At 32.0% G+C, this 17,116-nt stretch overlaps 3 protein-coding genes across 6 annotated transcripts; all 3 read left to right on the plus strand.

The window, feature by feature from the left end:
• Nucleotides 1–305: 305 nt before the first annotated feature.
• On the plus strand, nt 306–6,389 carry LOC133699529 (lipid phosphate phosphatase 2-like). 2 transcript variants are annotated; one of them, XM_062122809.1, is made up of 9 exons: nt 307–722; nt 3,242–3,334; nt 3,963–4,205; nt 4,309–4,396; nt 4,502–4,611; nt 4,742–4,832; nt 5,057–5,245; nt 5,347–5,406; nt 5,946–6,389. In XM_062122809.1, the coding sequence occupies exons 1-9, from the start codon at nt 654–656 to the stop codon at nt 6,143–6,145; spliced, it is 1,143 nt and encodes a 380-aa protein (XP_061978793.1). In that variant the 5' UTR covers nt 307–653; the 3' UTR covers nt 6,146–6,389. The 2 variants fall into 2 exon arrangements, with proteins under 2 accessions (XP_061978794.1, XP_061978793.1); XM_062122810.1 differs by lacking the exon at nt 3,242–3,334 and having other exon boundaries at nt 306–722.
• A 209-nt stretch (nt 6,390–6,598) lies between these two features.
• On the plus strand, nt 6,599–7,277 carry LOC133699530 (uncharacterized). Of its 3 annotated transcripts, none has more exons than XM_062122811.1 (2): nt 6,599–6,805; nt 6,892–7,277. In XM_062122811.1, exons 1-2 carry the CDS (start codon nt 6,763–6,765, stop codon nt 7,152–7,154), a joined length of 306 nt encoding a protein of 101 aa, XP_061978795.1. In that variant the 5' UTR covers nt 6,599–6,762; the 3' UTR covers nt 7,155–7,277. The 3 variants fall into 3 exon arrangements, with proteins under 3 accessions (XP_061978795.1, XP_061978796.1, XP_061978798.1); XM_062122812.1 differs by having other exon boundaries at nt 6,617–6,805; nt 6,913–7,277; XM_062122814.1 differs by having other exon boundaries at nt 6,636–6,805; nt 6,916–7,277.
• Nucleotides 7,278–11,243: 3,966 nt separating this feature from the next.
• Nucleotides 11,244–11,645, plus strand: LOC133700090 (uncharacterized). The gene has a single exon (XM_062123653.1). The coding sequence runs from the start codon at nt 11,244–11,246 to the stop codon at nt 11,643–11,645; it is 402 nt and encodes a 133-aa protein (XP_061979637.1).
• The last annotated feature ends 5,471 nt before the right edge of the window (nt 11,646–17,116 follow it).

A 17,116-nucleotide genomic window follows, 5' to 3' on the forward strand; every position in this document is an offset into this window, starting at 1 on the left:
TGAGTGGTTTTTCTCACCGTGTTTGTGGGGTTGTAGTTTAGGCGTTGTTTTTAAGTCTTTTTTGTGACAGAGGGAATATGGTTTTAAAACCAGGTTTGGTCTTACGGGTAGATTTAACGTTGTAACCAGATTGAATTTAAAAAAATCAAAAACTTGGATCACTTGATAAGTTAACTTAATTAACTTAACAATATCTAGTAAAGAATTTAATTATAATTTATTGATTATTTTTTTAATCAAAACAATACTATTTTGATTTATAAAAAAAAAATTTAGAATCAACCGATCAAAACCTAGTTACCTGATAAGACCTGTAACCCAAACACGTCTGATCAACCACAAAACCGGGTTTAAAAACTCTGGTTTCAACGACACCCTTAAACAAAATGTACAGCTAAGATTAAAATATAACCATGTAAAAATTACGGACTTATAACTGAAGTGCCTTTAGAAACCAGTTTGATTCAGCCATGAAGCTGCAGTAGATTTTGGGACTCACACTTTTTTGTATTAAACCAATCAAAAAGAAGCTTTAATTTGTGTGTTTCATATGAACCTTGCTGACTCATAGGAAGCTTCCTATACCATGTTGACACTTTCTGGGACATTATATTTTAGTTTGTCTTTGCAGTATTGTGTTGTTTTGTCGGTGGATGACTACAATGCCTCTGTGGGATTATGGATCTCTTTCTTGCTTTAAGAATTTTAAAAGCATCTTTCAGGTTAGTGTTTCTTTTCTAGAAAGGTTGTTTCTTTCTGTTTTGTTCTTAGTCTTTAGCTGTTAAATTGGATTATCTTATGTGGGTTTGCTTTGTTGTTTTTGATGTTGCTGGCTTTGTACTTGGTGTAGCAGAATGTGACTGATTTGTCAATAAATTTGACTTCTTTTGGGTTTCTCTACTAACAGAAAAATATATGTAAGAGACATTTATCTTGCAGTTCTGTGAAATTAGGAGTGGGTTAATCTGGACTTGTGTGGTGAGAGATCACATCATTGTTGATGCAGCAATTTGAGTTTGAGGGTTTTGGAGTTTTGGAGTTTTGAGGGGAATGAGGAAGTCTCTACTTATGCTTGCTCTATCTGTGTTGAAACTTGAAATCTGCAATCAAAAGCAAATTAAAATTTAATGTAATAAAACCACTGAAATGATGAAAACATTGAAAAACTCAAGCTACTTGCTATTCACTGCTATTAATTGGAGAGGTTTCAGTATGCTTTCTGTTAATTGTCTGAATAGGGATTAAGGGAAGGCGCCTTAGTTGAATCCTTCCTCAAAATATTATGTATTTTCTGATGAATTGCCGATGGTCCTTTACAGCTTCATACTTGGGCATTTATTTTATGCCGTGTGGGTCTTGGTCGTTATTTTGTTTGATTAGAAACAGCCATTCTTGGAGGAATACTAGATCATGAACTTGTAACATGCTCTCTTGATTACAATGCTTGTAAGTCTCAATTAGGTTTAATACATCATAAGTTGAATCTTCGTTTTGACCCTTGCCTTGTTTGGTGAAGTAAAATGAAAAGGATAAAGTGTTGTGTGATGTACATGTAGCATTCAGTTAGTTTTACTACATATGGTTGTACTGTAGATTTACTGTCTAGGCTTTAGTTGAGTAGTCAAAGTGAAAAATGAGGAGCTGGAGCCCATTGATATGAGAAGTAGCTCTTTAAATTGGTGCATTGGGTTAATCTGCTATCTCCAATTACTCAGAGATGCTTCCACATCTTCGTTGAAATGTTAGATTTTGCTAGAGGTTTTCAGAACTCGTACCCTATATCTTTATTTTGCAATAGTGGACATCTGCATAGAAGCAAGTTGGAAGCCCTTAGGAAACAGTTCAATGAATTTTCTATATCATGGGGATTTTGTGCAATTTAGATCCAATCTTTAGTTTCTCAGAGATGCTCCTGAATGAATATCCATGTCTATGGTTAATCACTTCAGTTTTGGAGAGGTGGCAGTCCTAAATCTGGTTTTAAGATGCCGGTGACAGATAATTGTGTTAAGTTAATAGTTCAATGAGAGGATAAGGGAGGATTAGTGTAGCGGTTGTGTGCGCACCATGTGCCACCTCTTATGGTGATAAAACAGCGTGCATTTCAGATAAGGGAGGATAGGTGTAAAGTCTAGAATGAAAAATCTGGGTGCAGCTGTTGCACTTCTTGACAAAAGAGAGTATACCCAGTGCACAGAAGTTGTTAATGAAGGAATTGAGCTGCCACATATAATGGCCATTAAAAAGAGCAGATAAGCTACATGCCAGCTATACATTTTACCGTATCCAGTACATTGTGAGCTATTTAGTTTTGGGAAACGGGAAGCAAGGTTGTGTTAGCAACTGCTTGTAATTAATGGGAAGTTTGATTATCTATACCAAGATACCAATAAGCTATCTGCACAGGACTATGCATATATTAGTTGATGGTACTTCTTTAATAGTTAATTTAATTCTAACAATGACAAAGAATGATATGGTTTTTCCCATGAACTTCCATTTACTTGTATTCCATGACCTAGCTGGTGATGCATTCTATTACTAAACTCCCAAGTTGAATGGCATCTGAACATAGAGGACTACTGATAAAGAAGGTCCAAAAACTTATCTTCAGATTCTGAACTCGTGTTGCAAATCTTACTCCTATGTTGCAGTTTGAGATGATGGAATCCTTCATGAAAAGTCCCGTTGGTTGTCCTCCAAGTTATTAATAAAAAGATCTTAAAGTTTATTGGTTACTGTCAATAAGTTAATCCACTATATTTTTATCTACCAGTGTTTTGGATAATGCTTTAATGAATAACATTATGTTGATGGCATTTCTGGGTAGCATTTTCTGGAAACAAGTAAGAAAGTGCCACTTCTTAGGGAACCAAGGTTGGTGAGTTTATGGAATACTGATAATCCAAGTATTGGATGGATATCAGCCTTGACATTTCTTGGTTTGATGCTGTGATTAATAGTTTATTATTATTATTATTATTATTGTGTACTGTGTCTACAGTTTTGGGTTCTGATTAAAAGTTCTATAATTATTATATATGATGTTTTATCCTGGTATAAAACTGGGTAGAGTATGCAGTTAGGGTAGAATGCTTTGCTTGCTTCCAAACACTTGGTATAAACTCACAATCTGCTCATAAGTGAATCCAAATCAGGCTAATTTATTAAACTTATTAAATTGTATGATCACTGGGATCTTCATTTCTTTACCCTGATTATTGGTTTGTTGGGATTATAGGATGCGACAGTCAACAGGCTGGAGATTAATGCAAATACTTGTCAGTCATTTTCACCAATTGACCTTCCACTATTAGAGAACACGAGCGAAGAGGTATAGTTGTTACTTTTAGATCTTCATTTAGGTATGAAGGTCTCTCTAATAATGTGAAGTTTTGGGTTTGTGTTGGGAATGCTAGTGGTTTTATTTTTCTGTTTCTTTTGAGTTTTGAAAAGGCTGTTGGACTTGAGTTTCTCTTTTTTATAATCATTAGAACTTTCATGATTATAGAGAACCGTTATATCAATTCAATTTTGCTGTGCATATTTAAGCATCATTATAGCATGCCTATGTGGTGCTATGTTTTGTTTAGTGATGAAGAGAATCCTCTCAAAATCCATGATCTAGAACAGATAATTCTGCCGCAAGTGTATTTATGATGTGAATCTTTGAGAAGTAATCTTGCTGCATGCATAACTTGGGTTTCTTGCTTTAGTCTTTACTGTTCGTATATATGGTGATTTATGTTGCTTGAGTTGCAGATGCATTGATAAAGGTGCTTATACCTTTCTTGAAATTCATAAACAGTAAAATAAAGGCATAATATTAATAACTTCCTGATAATTTTTACTCTAATACCCGTGGTCATATTTCACCAAACAAACCTTATGTTACTTTCCTAATGTCCCTTTATTTGGAGCTCAGAGTCTGATATTAGATAACGCTAAATGGTTTCATGCAGTGCAAGATGAAGGAGGTCCAGATGAGGGAGGTCCGACTTGGTTCTGGTACACATACTGTGAGGTCCCATGGAGCTACAGTTGCAAAGACACACATGCATGATTGGCTCATGTTTGTGCTTCTTGTCGTGATAGAGGTCATCCTCTATCTTACGCCTCCATTTTACCGATATGTGGGGAAGGATATGATGACAGATCTTAGATATCCTTTGTTAGATAATACAGTGCCTGCTTGGGCTGTCCCGGTAAGTATCCTGGCTTCTTTTGCTAAATAAAAACATACACTGCAAGTGAACCAAGTGAGTAACAACAACATTGATGGAACCCTTGCTCTTTTCTGATGATTAGATGTATGCTGTTCTTTTGCCTGTGGTGATATTCCTTGTCGTCTACTATCGTAGGAGAGACGTCTATGATCTTCATCACGCCATACTTGGTGATCATACCCTGTCCTCTCCTTACTGTTTATTTGTTAAAGATTTCTTTCATCCAATCTGCTGGAAGAAGTCTCATAATGCATTATGTGTGTTCACTTGAGCAGGTCTCTTATTCTCCATTCTAGTGACAGCTGTCATTACAGATTCAATAAAAAATGCAGTTGGTCGGCCTCGACCTGATTTCTTTTGGCGTTGTTTTCCTGATGGAAAGGATGTATGCTTCTATGGACCTGCAGTTATTTGATGCTTTCTACTGTGAGGGTTGATTTAGGTTCACCTCCTTTCCACATGTCATCACCTTCATGGTAACAGAATTTAATTCCTGAAACCTTATTGATCTACAGGTTTATGATCACTTGGGAAATGTGATATGTCATGGTGAGAAAAGTATCATAAAGGAAGGGCATAAGAGTTTTCCCAGTGGGCACACTTCCTGTAAGTTAACCATTACAGATAATTGCTTCACAAAACAATTAAGAAATTAGTAACCACAAAGTTACTTTACACTTAGTCATGAAGAAATATTTTAATATCTGCATTGAAATATGGGCATTTTGCTAAGGTAAGCTGCAGAAATTGAACACTTAATACCAAAGCTATTAGGCTCGATACTTTTGGTAGTCGTTTTAGCTTAGAGGAATAATGATTTCCATTTCTAGGTTCCTTCGCTGGTCTGGGTTTCCTATCACTCTACTTATCTGGAAAACTAAAAGCATTTGACTGTAAGGGCCATGTTGCAAAACTATGCATTGTCTTCTTACCAATACTAGCTGCATGTCTTGTTGCCATTTCCCGAGTGGACGACTACTGGCATCATTGGCAGGATGTCTTTGCAGGAGGTCTCTTAGGTGTGTGCCTTTTCATTGTTTATTTACTCATTTAGATGAAACTTCCTCATTGTCTATTGGATGATTACCTTGGCTAACTATTGCAGAGGCACCTTTTGCAGGACTTGTGGTCGCTACATTTTGCTATTTGCAATTCTTCCCCCCACCATATCATCCTCAAGGTATATTTGTTGGCAAATTTTATATGACTCCACTTTTTGTTTAACATTAGAGTCCAGGAAGGATGTTGCTTGGAGCATTGTTGATTTACTTAGCTAGAGAATACTTTCTTTGAAGTATATTCTCCTTGTGCAGGAATATGATTTTGATTAGGCACCTAGGTTACAACTAAAGAAATTCATTTAATGTACCTATTTGAGTATACGGATCTAAAACCAGAAAATAGCAGCAGCTGTACAGCCTGCATTTATGAGCAAGAGCATCTAATGGTGGAACCAAAAAACCATAACCAGCTATGCCAATCTGGTTGCTGTTCGAAAGCATGCTGTCATATCCACCACATAGCTAATTCCCAAGTTATCTTGTTATCGACATGGAACTTAGCGTATTCTAAGTGAGCACGCAACATTTCTAGTTGCATCCTGCTCAGTGATGATCTTAATTCTTTACAAGTGTCGGTCATCAAAGCTGACTTCCTTAATGAATTGGCATTCTGTTTTCTTCTCTGCGGTGTCATGCTCATCCAATCTTCTGCATGCAGGTTGGGGACCTTATGCTTACTTTCAGGAACTTGAGTCACGTGCCAGTGCACAAGCAGATGCTACTGTAAATCCACTCAATGCATGGCCAATGGATTCGCATGTTGAGAACCAGGGAGATGATAAAAATGGATTCTTAGGGCTAAATCTTGCACGTGACTTGACTACGACTGTTGAAGATGTGGAATCAGGGAGGAGGTAATTATTGATAGATGCATAATTACCAGCCAAAGTTGCTGAAAACAATGTGTCCATATTTCTCGTTTCCTGTAGTGTTCTGTAGTTTGCTTTCTGGGGCTTGTAGTTGTAGCGGGACTGCCGTCCTGCTTTGTCTTTCATTAACGAAGTCATCCATTCCTTAAATTAAACAAAAACATAGAACGTGCTAAATGTAAATTGGTCAAAATTACGAGTAATATATACCTTTTTCATCTTTGCTTCTGTAACATCCATTGTTATCACACCTGGAATGAGACACTTCGGGTTAAAAATCTAGTTGATTCGGCAGATTAAAAACATGATTAAAAATTCAGTTGTAACTTATTGATTTTATTTTTTTTTACTAAAATGATGTGATTTTAAATTTTTTAAAAATAAAAATTCACCGTGAACCGGCCGGCTACCGGGCCGGGTTTAAAAACCTATGGGCCTAAGGTTCTACTTATTACGATCACGTGACTTGCACAAGCCGATTGTGAAGAGTAGCATCTGAACCGTCCACGTCTTAATCTATTAACGGCACTGATGAAATTCTCCAATGACCAAAACCCAGATTAGTCTTAGATACCGAGGCACAAATTTTAATCCAGAGAAATTTCAATGGCAGAACCAAAAGCAGACCCAAAAAGTCCATCATCATCAGGTATTTTATTTCACAATAAAGATTAATTTTGTAGATTTTCTTGATGGGCTTTGCTTGAAACAGATTTTTGATGTAAAATTTTTCATTTTTTGGTGGTTTTGATGCAGCAGAAAAGGATGTAAAAGCAGAACCAAATGTGATGGAAAAGGAGTTAGAAGCAATGAGTCATAGTGGAAAATCTCCACACCATCATCAAGAAACGCACGGAAGAAGTGATGATATTGATGAGGATACTCCGATTGATGAAATTAAAGGACCAGGTGTGTTTGGACGAATCAAGGAAGAGATCGAGGCCCTTGTTGGGGCAATCCATTCTAAGAAGGACAAGAGTGACCAATCATCTTCTTAGAGAGGAATTTGATTTGCCCTTTATACTTTTAATATTTGGAAGAAAAAACTTTTATCTTGTCTCTGTTTATTTGTTTCTTGGTTCAAGCTTCACTTTTTGAAGAAGAAATTTTGGTTTCTGTTAGATTTCTTGTGTTGGGCTTTTTGCTGTTCTTTAGCTGGCTTTATTTAGCTGCTGGTGGCTGCATTGACCCTGGTTTTGGATTTAAAGATAACCTCAAACTGTGATCATGGAAATGTTAAGATGTGATGCTAAGAACTTCAAAGCCTGCTTTGAAACTTCTAATGCTGGAGTGGAAAAGGCTTGTAGACTGCTATGACAATTTGGTTGGTGTTTGAGAGCATATTGCATATCTACTGCATAACCAGTTCCCATGACATGGGAACTAATCCAATGTCTTCTCAAGTGAGCATGCAACATTTCATGTTGTATTCTGCTCATAAGTGATCATAATTCCTTACAATTTCTAGTAATCAATGCTGGCCATTATTATGGATTGACACTCAGTTTGCTTATGTGATTATGATAGTGTTTATTATCAGATGTCCGGTATGTAGCTCGGGAACCTTGTGCTTCTTTTGAGCAGTTTCATGCTTTGCACTTGCCTCCGTAAATTGTTTAAGTTTCTAGTAATGCAGACATTTCGATACCCTTTTGGTTCTCGAAACTTGATGGTATAATGTTTCTGCACCTGGGAATCGATTCTCAAACTTGAAGCATGTTATTCAAAGGTGTAGTTTGCAAGAAACGGGCTATGGATTTCTAGATCCAAGGTAATTTTGCCCGCAGATTGAAAGAAAGTCTTGCAGGATCGTCAAAAAGGCAGGCTACTTGAGTTCGCTAAAGCATTTGTCAATTGTATTTATTTCAGTTCCATGACCTCAGAAGTTTACTTGTCTTCTCTTGACAGTTTCCTATTTTACATATTTGAGATACCATACAATCATGTTTAGTTGTCATTCTGGCGAATTCCAGAGGATGATGAGAGGCCCTTTGAATTAGCAACTCTTTTGTTGCAAATCATTTTCAATTTGTAGCTCAAGTCAATGAATTTGAAAGAAAAATGAGTGTGCAGATCTAAACAAAAATTGAATTTTTTTATTTTGTTCAAACCCAAAATAATAATACAAAATGTAAACAGGTAATCAACAGTGAAACAACAAGAAAAATAAACACAAACCCCAAAAATCACATCTCTTTTCTAGCTAGAATCCGACTCCGAGAAGTAAGGCTCCAAAGAATCCAAACTAAAAACAATTATTGGACTAGGTTGTGGGGTAGTGCTTATACACATTACAAAGAACACTAAAAGTCCTGTAATGTTCAAGTAGACAATCCATTGTGGATTGTAATAACGGAGCCACATAGTTATATCAATAGAAGTTTGGTTGCATGTCTTTTTCAGTTTGGGCATGTAGCCAACGACAATAAATTATAGGTGGCTCTGAAATGATGGGATGATAACTTCTCTTTTTCTCTTGTATTATACTATTTAACTTTTGATGCCGGTTGTTTTTTTTTTAAAAAAAAATTAGATATTATTTTAATATGTTTTTTTACATAAAAAATTCAAAATTTAAATTAAAAACTGATACAAATATCTAATTAAATAAATCAATAATTATTTATATAAATAAATAAATAAAAATTATTACAATAACTAAAAGTAAAACTATATATAAAAAATAAATGTAGATCAAGATATTTGATCCCATAAAATGATACATTTACCTAGTTTTATTTATTGAATTTGATTATTAAAATTAATGAAAGATAACAGAAATAGAAATTTACTAATGGAGTAAAGTAAAAAAGAAAAGAAAATTATACAAGTCCTAACATATTAGAAATATTATTTAAAAGTAAATATTTTTTTTAAAAAATTCATTTATATAAAATAAATGATTATAGATGAATCAGGATAACATTTTCAAAAATCAAATACACAAAAAATATTTTTTCAAAAAAAACCTGCAAAACTTGTTGTCTAAGTCATGAGACTGAAAAAACCATTAAAAAAAATTAAAGATAATCACAAAACCAATTTTTTTAAAATAAATTAATATAGAATGATGAAAAAAATGAACCAAAAAAATATATATCGAACCGTATTAACTTTTTAAATCCATGATCTGAGTTATTAGATTAGAATCATCACAAATAAAAAAAAAACAAGAAATTTAATCTCTATCAAATCAAACACTGAAAGATGAAACCAAAAAATTAAAAAAAATACACAAGAAGATATATACTCTAAGATAAGATAAGATAATTATTGTGGGATTTTCTTGTCAAATTAGATGCTAAAAATCAGACGAAGTTTCGTATTTGGGATGATCTCCCTGTGAGGTTATCCTCTCTTCTGTTTACTGACTCTATAGATATTTATTTTTGTAGAAGTTCTTAGTTTCTGCCTTTTATTTTCCTTGCATCAAAAATAGTAAAAGACTACCCTACGTCATGTATAGAAGAATTAATACACTTGAAATTAATTCAAAAATAATTAAAGGAAAGTGAGGGAATAAATAATTTTGTTTTAAAAATATGAAGTGTTTATTCGGGAGTTTGATAGAGATTAAATTTCAAAATATTATTTGCTTAGAAATACATTAAAATAATATTTTTTATTATTCATATTTATTTTTTACTTTAACACATCAAAACATTCAAAAACACTAAAATTTAATTTTATAAAAAAAATAATTAAATTTTAAACAAATAATATTTTGACCGTTGACAAATACTCTCGGTTTTTTATTTTATATATTTTTTGGTACATAAGAATGGATTTTTAAAAAGAAAACTGCATGTAAAGATTGACTTAAATAAAGAAAAAAAAAAAACAAACATCATCCACAGCTTCTCTTCTCGAAGCTGACTATCATAACTTGATTGCCAATATTTAAGAATAAATTTTTTGGCATTGTCTCAAAATAGCTATTGGTATACCCATTTCCTATTATTTTCTATGCCATATATCATGGACTCCTTGACCCTTTCATCGAATTTCCTTGCAACATTACGGCTCCCACATACTTTGGCCACAGTTTTACAATCCAATACATATTGTTCTGCGGCAAGATCCGAATTATATATCAAGAAAATTAGCTCAAGTTAATTTAATTTTATAATTTTTTTATAAAAAATAAATTAATTTTCAATTGAATTTTACTCGGGCTAAATAAATCTCGGTCAAGTTTATTTAGATTTTATAACTAATTCAATTACTGATTTTTCCAGAGACAATTTATATATTATAAAATGAGCTCATGTTCTTTGACACGCAATTAAGAAACAGTAACGAATCGTGACTTAATTTGAGTAAAAAAGAAAAGTCAAAAGAAGAGATTTATTTTTTTTGCTTGGTAGAATATTTTACCAAATTATGCATACGTTTCTCCACCATATATATAATATGAATTGTTTTTTTTTTTGAAATAGAGGCTAAAATGCTCAATTAAATTAAACATGGCAGAATTGATCCACTTATATTATAATACAAATTACAGTAAAGACTTACAAGAGGGTCATTAAAAAAATAAAAAAATTTATCAAAACAACTCTTGCTTAAATCATAATTAGCCAGTTAATCTGCCGTTAAATTTATTTCTATGTAGATATAAATCACCTAAATATCTCAATCTCTTATTAATAAATCTCTTATCTGTATGATTAGATTATAATTTTTTGTCGATAATAACCTTGTAATTAAATCAACCGCACGAATCGGATCCCAAAATCTTTTTACGGAATCCTTTGGACCACATAATTGTCATAAATTATTGCCCTTCAACAAAAAGTCAAAGCAAACAACCTTTAATATTGGACCACATAATTGTCATAAGTTCAACTTGATGATGATCTCAACAGCCTTTTTTTGACCTCCCTCAATATGTTTCATGTGCTATGACGAATTTTCGACGTTCAGTTTCACACGCCATCCGGATATTTCATGAGCCCTTCCCCTCCTTGTATAAATTATACTCTTTTCTCACCAATCCACAGCACAAACTCACGACTCCCTCCTCCTCCTATCAAGAAAGAAGAAGAAAATCCGCAACTCCCTTCTCTTTCTCTCAAGCACCAAACATGGAACTAGCTCCTAGCTTCTTTAATGGTTCCTGGAAGAGATACTTGAGAAGAAAGCGATACCAGCGACTCGACGGTGCGATCACAGCCCGAAAGAACACGAACGTAGCAAGATTTGGAGGCAGCCCACGAAGGACATGGAAGATAAAAGCAGTGCCCAAGTTACGAATCTTAAAGAATATTGCTTCTCCAACTAAGCTGTTGAGGAAGCTCAAGAATGCTTATATTAGCATGATCCTTAGCGTTGCTGGTAATGCCGATGGAACGCATGTTTTTGGAGACAAAAGGGTTCCGAGAGGGAGGCAGGTTAAAGCTACTTACCCGAGTGAAGCTTTTGAGAAACGATTGGTCTATGAGATTTATAAGAATCTGCTTGCGACTAGAGAATTATCTACAATGTAGAGTAATCTTCAAGTGGAAACCTACCTCTAATTCGTTCAATATATATTTTGTATCTCCATATTTCCTCAAGGTTGATAAAAAAAAAACAATAATTGAATGTAAATTTCGACATTTAATTAAACATTGACTACTTATGCATATAATTGAACTACTTATATATAGTCAAGGTAACTGAAAAAGAAGAATTGATTTGTGTCTTAAAAAATAATCTCTCCCATATATATTTCATTCATTCTGTTACCTTTTTTTTTTTTTTTTGGAACCAATACAAACCACTTTGTGTTTTCATTGACCAATTTCTATATGAGCAATATATCAAATAATTAGTTACAAAAAAATAACAGAAAAGAAGACACAAAGTGATTGATAACTTGATCATGGGAGAGATGCAGCTTCTTTATCAAATTGATCGGTGGTACTTGTAGATTGGTCATGATGAGAGTGGTGAATTTTAAATCGCTGTGAGTTTGTTTGGGAGGCATGATACCTTTGAAACAAGTGAATCGTTTACTGTGTTTACCAAACATAAAACTTACTAGAAATAATTTACAAGCAACTTTGCACCCATTTGTCTAATAATCAAATAAAAAAAATAACATATCCTCGGAATTATTTTGAACTACTATACACAAATCCTCACATAACTCATGAAATCCAAACAATTCAAATTTTCAATTTAACCATAAAATTCAAAAAAAAATTATTGATGCCAATTAAATTACTCATCTTTTCTTCAATTAATTATAACAAAGTAAAAAAATTATACTTAATTTCTCAAATCCCAAACAAGTTCTAAAATACAAATCATATATTAATACAATAAGATTATCATTATAAAACAAAGTAAAACACTTAAATATACTTTCAACTACAAATCAAACAAACAAGTTTTGAATAAATTAACTTTAAATATAAGTTGGTGTTACAATGCAAATGGTTAGGTTTTCTTACGCACCTGATGGAGTGAAAATTGAGAAGAAATAGAATCAAGAGGGGAGGTTATTTTAGGTTGGCAGGTTGGGTAATTGGATTTTAGAAGGGGGTTGTTAGAAATATAAAGAAATTGGAGTGAAGGTTTGAATTGAATTAAAAAAGAAGAAGGAAGAAGAAGCAATGGGGAGAAGAGAAAATTGTTGGGTTTTAATTCATTTTAAAATCATCAATGGAAGTTTCGTTGGCAATTTTGTTGACAATTTGACAAGTAAAAAATGCTAACATAAATTTTTCATTATAATTTTTATTGGTAATTAAATAGTGATAGAATAATTTTTGTCAGTAATTGTGTTATTTGTTTTTTAATTTTCTAGTAGTGTTATGAAATAATAATATAAATTATAATTTAAAATTTTATTTAATAGTTTAAGTTTTTATATTAAAAATAATATAAATTATATTTTAGAACTCGTCTAGTTGCTTAACTTGTTGAGTTTAAATGGTTCTTGGAATTCATCGTACAATTTAAGTTTTTATAATTTTTATAATTTTTTCATTTTTTTAATTTCCTTTGCTCATCATTTTACTTTTTTTTTCCTCACTCATTTTCCTTGCTCATTTTTTCTTTTCTTTTCTTTTTTAAGGACAACAGCAAAAATTAGGAAAAAACCTTCTTCCCTCTTTATCTGTATTCGATATTCTCTTGTTGAAATCACCTCCAAAAACAACCCATGGTATGTCTGACTTGCTCTTAAAAAACCTTAGACAATTTCATGTGCTGCTTCTATGGCCATAGAACCCTAATCTTCTGCCACTGTTCTTCATCAATTACTGCCTCTTCTCTACATGAGGCCTGTAGGCAAGGGAGGACGGAACCCCACTTCGACACACCAAGAAAAATGTAAGGATCATGTAGTTTGATCATTTTCTGATTTTTCAAACAAGTTTTTGAATATTATACATAATTATGATATGAATAACTCACGCAAGTTTCTAAGAAAATTTTTTGTTTATTCAACTCAGATTCTAGAAAGAATCCAAGTACCATTAAATTACGGAGTCGGTAGTTAATTTTAAGAATAAATTGTGCAATTACTGAATTGACACAGAAGCAAAAACTTTTGGATAAATAACACAGTTCCATCATATTATATTTTAAAAGCATGTTAAACTATATTATTTTTTATCTAACTGGTCATCAGTTTGTGATGATCAGTAAAATTGGTTGATCGATTTTAAAAATAATAAGAAAAAATTTAAAATTATTAAAACTAAAAAAGTCTTAGCAAGATTTTTAATATTTAAAGACCTAATGGTTTGTGTAGCGACGCAATAACTACTATAAAAAAAAACAACTTCTAGAAACTCTTTTAATTGAGTGTGATCCAATAATCAGATAAAAACTTATGATTATTTTAAGTTGTTATTTTGTTCTTATATAATTAGACCTCCTCTTAGATTTAAACATGTCTCACTGATCCATAAATATATTTACTAAGCCATTTACGTTATCTATTTAAAGCAAATTCTCATTTAATTATGATAAACTCATATCTGACTGCTTAAAATTATCTATTACTATATAAATAATAAATTTTTAAGATTTTAATTGGAGTCTAATTTTTATCTTACAAGTTGAAAAAAAAATTAAATTAATTTTAACTCATAAAACTTATTTGAAACTTTTTTTTTATAAAATTATAATTTTTATATTAAATAATCTGTTAGTTAATATAACTTAATCATCTCAATCAATCAAGCACTTAAACCAAAAATAATCATCTCACGTTTCTAAAACATAATATAGTCAAACTATTTCATTAAATTTTTTGAAACGGTGTTAATCTTTTAGATTTTTATGTGTGATGTGATAATTTTTTGAAAAAATGCTAATTTCAATGCGTGCCTCGGACCATTAATTATGGACGGTTGTCTAACCTGATTTTGTTGACTAAACAGTATGCAACGTACAAGTGATTAAAAAACTAGATACTGTGCCTTTTTTTTTCTTCTCGATTCTTTTCACATTTGGACAATATTCACCGTATGTTCCAAACCAAATTAAATATACGTACTGTATTCATCCTTCTTTAAGAAAAACTAGATAGGTGACACGTAATAAAAAAAATTGTTAACAGAATATAGATATTTTTAAAGATGAAAAAAAATTAAGTCTTCAATTATTGACTCAATTGAAGGTAATATATTTGGCTAATTTCATAACATAAATAAAACAAAATACAATGATAGTAAATAAAATGAAAAAAATGACAACAAAGATGGTTAAAAAAATTAATCCGAGCCCATTCAAGTTAGTGTGTTAAATATATGACTTGCTCATAACAACGGGGTAACCTTGCCAAAAATAAATTGAATAAAATCATGAAACTCAATTACAAACAATTTAATATTAAAGAATGAAATTAAAAAAAATATTTTTTTTATAAAACAAATAAAAAAAACCTAAGTCAAACTACATTAACCTGCTAACTATGTTATCATGAGCATAAGATTGAAATAACCTCATAGAAAGAAAAGCGGCAAAAAAAAAGCACGAACATCAATTCCCAAACAATTAAATGCTGAAAGATGAAATTAAAATAAAAATCAATCTTAAATAAAAATCAAATGTTGAAAGATTTTACATGATAATAAAGAAAACATTAAATGAGAACTTGATAACCTTATAGAAAGTACAATGAAAAAAAATTCAAAACTCAATTTCCAACAAGTAAAATATTGAAGTAAGAAATTGAAGAAACAAATATAATCCAAAAACGGTTGGGAAAACCTGACCCAAGTCCACCGAGGTCAATATGCAAAATTTGTGCTCTAGTTGTGATACCGTGGTAAGTCCTTCAAAAGCAAATTGAATAAAACTTTGAAACTTAATTATCAAATAATCCATGGTTGAAAGACGAAATAACTTGGATTACTTTCAAAATAAGTGAAAAAATCAATAATAATAATAATAATAATAATAATAATAATAATAATAATGGAGTCCAATCTCCAATTAAATAAATTCTAAAGGAAATCCGAGTGAATCTCTTAAATTTAGATTAATCTTTCAAATTCACAACCCGTGAAATTCTAAACTTGAGCTCAATCAAAAAGCTTAATTCCCTAGTAATTTAATATTCAATGATGGAATTAGAAGAAAAAAATATCAATTTAAAAAATTTATCAAAGTAAAAAAAATAGCAATAAAAAGAATAAATATCAAATCTGATATGAAAACAAAATCAAGGGAGGATGAAATTGCAAAACAAATTTAATTTTAAAAATAATTTTAAATAAAATAGCAATTAAAAGAATATGATTCGAATCTTACGTATGAAAAAAATAAAGGAGAATAAAATCATAAAAAAATTCAATGTAATAAATTATTTTATGTAAAAAAAATAGTAATTAAAAAAATAAAGAACCAAATATTAAGAAACAAAAAAAGTGAAGGGTTGCTTGAAAATTTTGAAGTGTGAACGCAAAGATTGAGGAAAAGAGAGAAAAGAAGGAGAGAGAAAAAATGTCATCGGCATCAAACCAAAAACCTGTTAGTTACACGTGTCACCGCATCATAAAAGGGACTCAATGAGGATTCTAGCGCCGTAGTGGAATGCGCGGTGTTTGGTTACTGAAAAATAGAAGTTAACCCACTTAAAAGGGAAGTAAAAAAAATTATAAAGAAGGAATGATGGCAAAGATCTTTCCAGTTATTTATCGGATTCTTATCCTTGTTAAACCAATTAATAGATTTACTCAGTCCATAGTTTCCAATTTCTCTCCTCTTATTCGTCATTCCTCCAATTCCTCATGACAAACACAAAATGTTACCCTCCCCCTGTATAAATTCAAGCTCTTCTGACAACAATCCACAGCACAGCTCGTGACTTGATGGCGCGCGCAATCACAGCCTGGAAGAAGACGAAGATCATAAGAATTGGAGGTATCCCACGTAGGGTTTGGAAGATCAAACCAATGCCCAAGTTGAGAATATTGAAGAATATTGCTTCTCCTGAGATGTTATTGAGCAAGGCCAAGAATGCTTACGTTGACCTGATGCTTAGAGCTGGTAACATGAATACTGCAGGTAGTTTTGGAAACAAAAGGGTGCCAACAGGAAGGCAAGTGAAATTTGTTTATCCGAGTGAAGAATTTGACGGAGGCTGCAGGTTTATGAGATTTACAAGAACTTTTTAGCAGATCGTGAGTTATCTTGTACCAAGTAGAATTTATTTTTATTAGTATTTGCCTATGGTTCATGATTTATATGTTTTGTACTTGCTTATTCTCCAAAGAGTGTTTCGTATCTTATATATACCAAATGGAAATTTTAAATGTGGTATATATTATCTTCTTTTCTGTAATTTTCTTTTCTTTTTTTTACCGATATTCTTTGTCGCACGTGTGCGGCATCGCAGCGATTACCCTCCATACTCATGTGTGTGTATTTGAAAAATATAGAGAAACAAGGAATTCTTGTCTTTTATTAGTGGAAAAAAATGGTATGGGAGTCTGTCACCTAATATTCTGGTAAC

The sequence above is a fragment of the Populus nigra genome, chromosome 7, assembly GCF_951802175.1.
Source record: "Populus nigra chromosome 7, ddPopNigr1.1, whole genome shotgun sequence".
NCBI classification, from domain to species: domain Eukaryota; kingdom Viridiplantae; phylum Streptophyta; class Magnoliopsida; order Malpighiales; family Salicaceae; genus Populus; species Populus nigra.

What these genes read in the sequence shown, in the direction of transcription:
- LOC133699530 (XM_062122811.1), top strand. Translation starts at nt 6,763, where the DNA reads ATGGCAGAACCAAAAGCAGACCCAAAAAGTCCATCATCATCAG. An exon ending in AAAAAGTCCATCATCATCAG is followed by an intron (nt 6,806 to 6,891) that starts GTATTTTATTTC and finishes AAAATTTTTCAT; the next exon opens with TTTTTGGTGGTTTTGATGCA.
- LOC133700090 (XM_062123653.1), top strand. Translation starts at nt 11,244, where the DNA reads ATGGAACTAGCTCCTAGCTTCTTTAATGGTTCCTGGAAGAGATACTTG.
- LOC133699529 (XM_062122809.1), top strand. Translation starts at nt 654, where the DNA reads ATGACTACAATGCCTCTGTGGGATTATGGATCTCTTTCTTGCTTTAAG. An exon ending in TCTTCATCACGCCATACTTG is followed by an intron (nt 4,397 to 4,501) that starts GTGATCATACCC and finishes TCACTTGAGCAG; the next exon opens with GTCTCTTATTCTCCATTCTA. An exon ending in CTTTGCAGGAGGTCTCTTAG is followed by an intron (nt 5,246 to 5,346) that starts GTGTGTGCCTTT and finishes CACCTTTTGCAG; the next exon opens with GACTTGTGGTCGCTACATTT.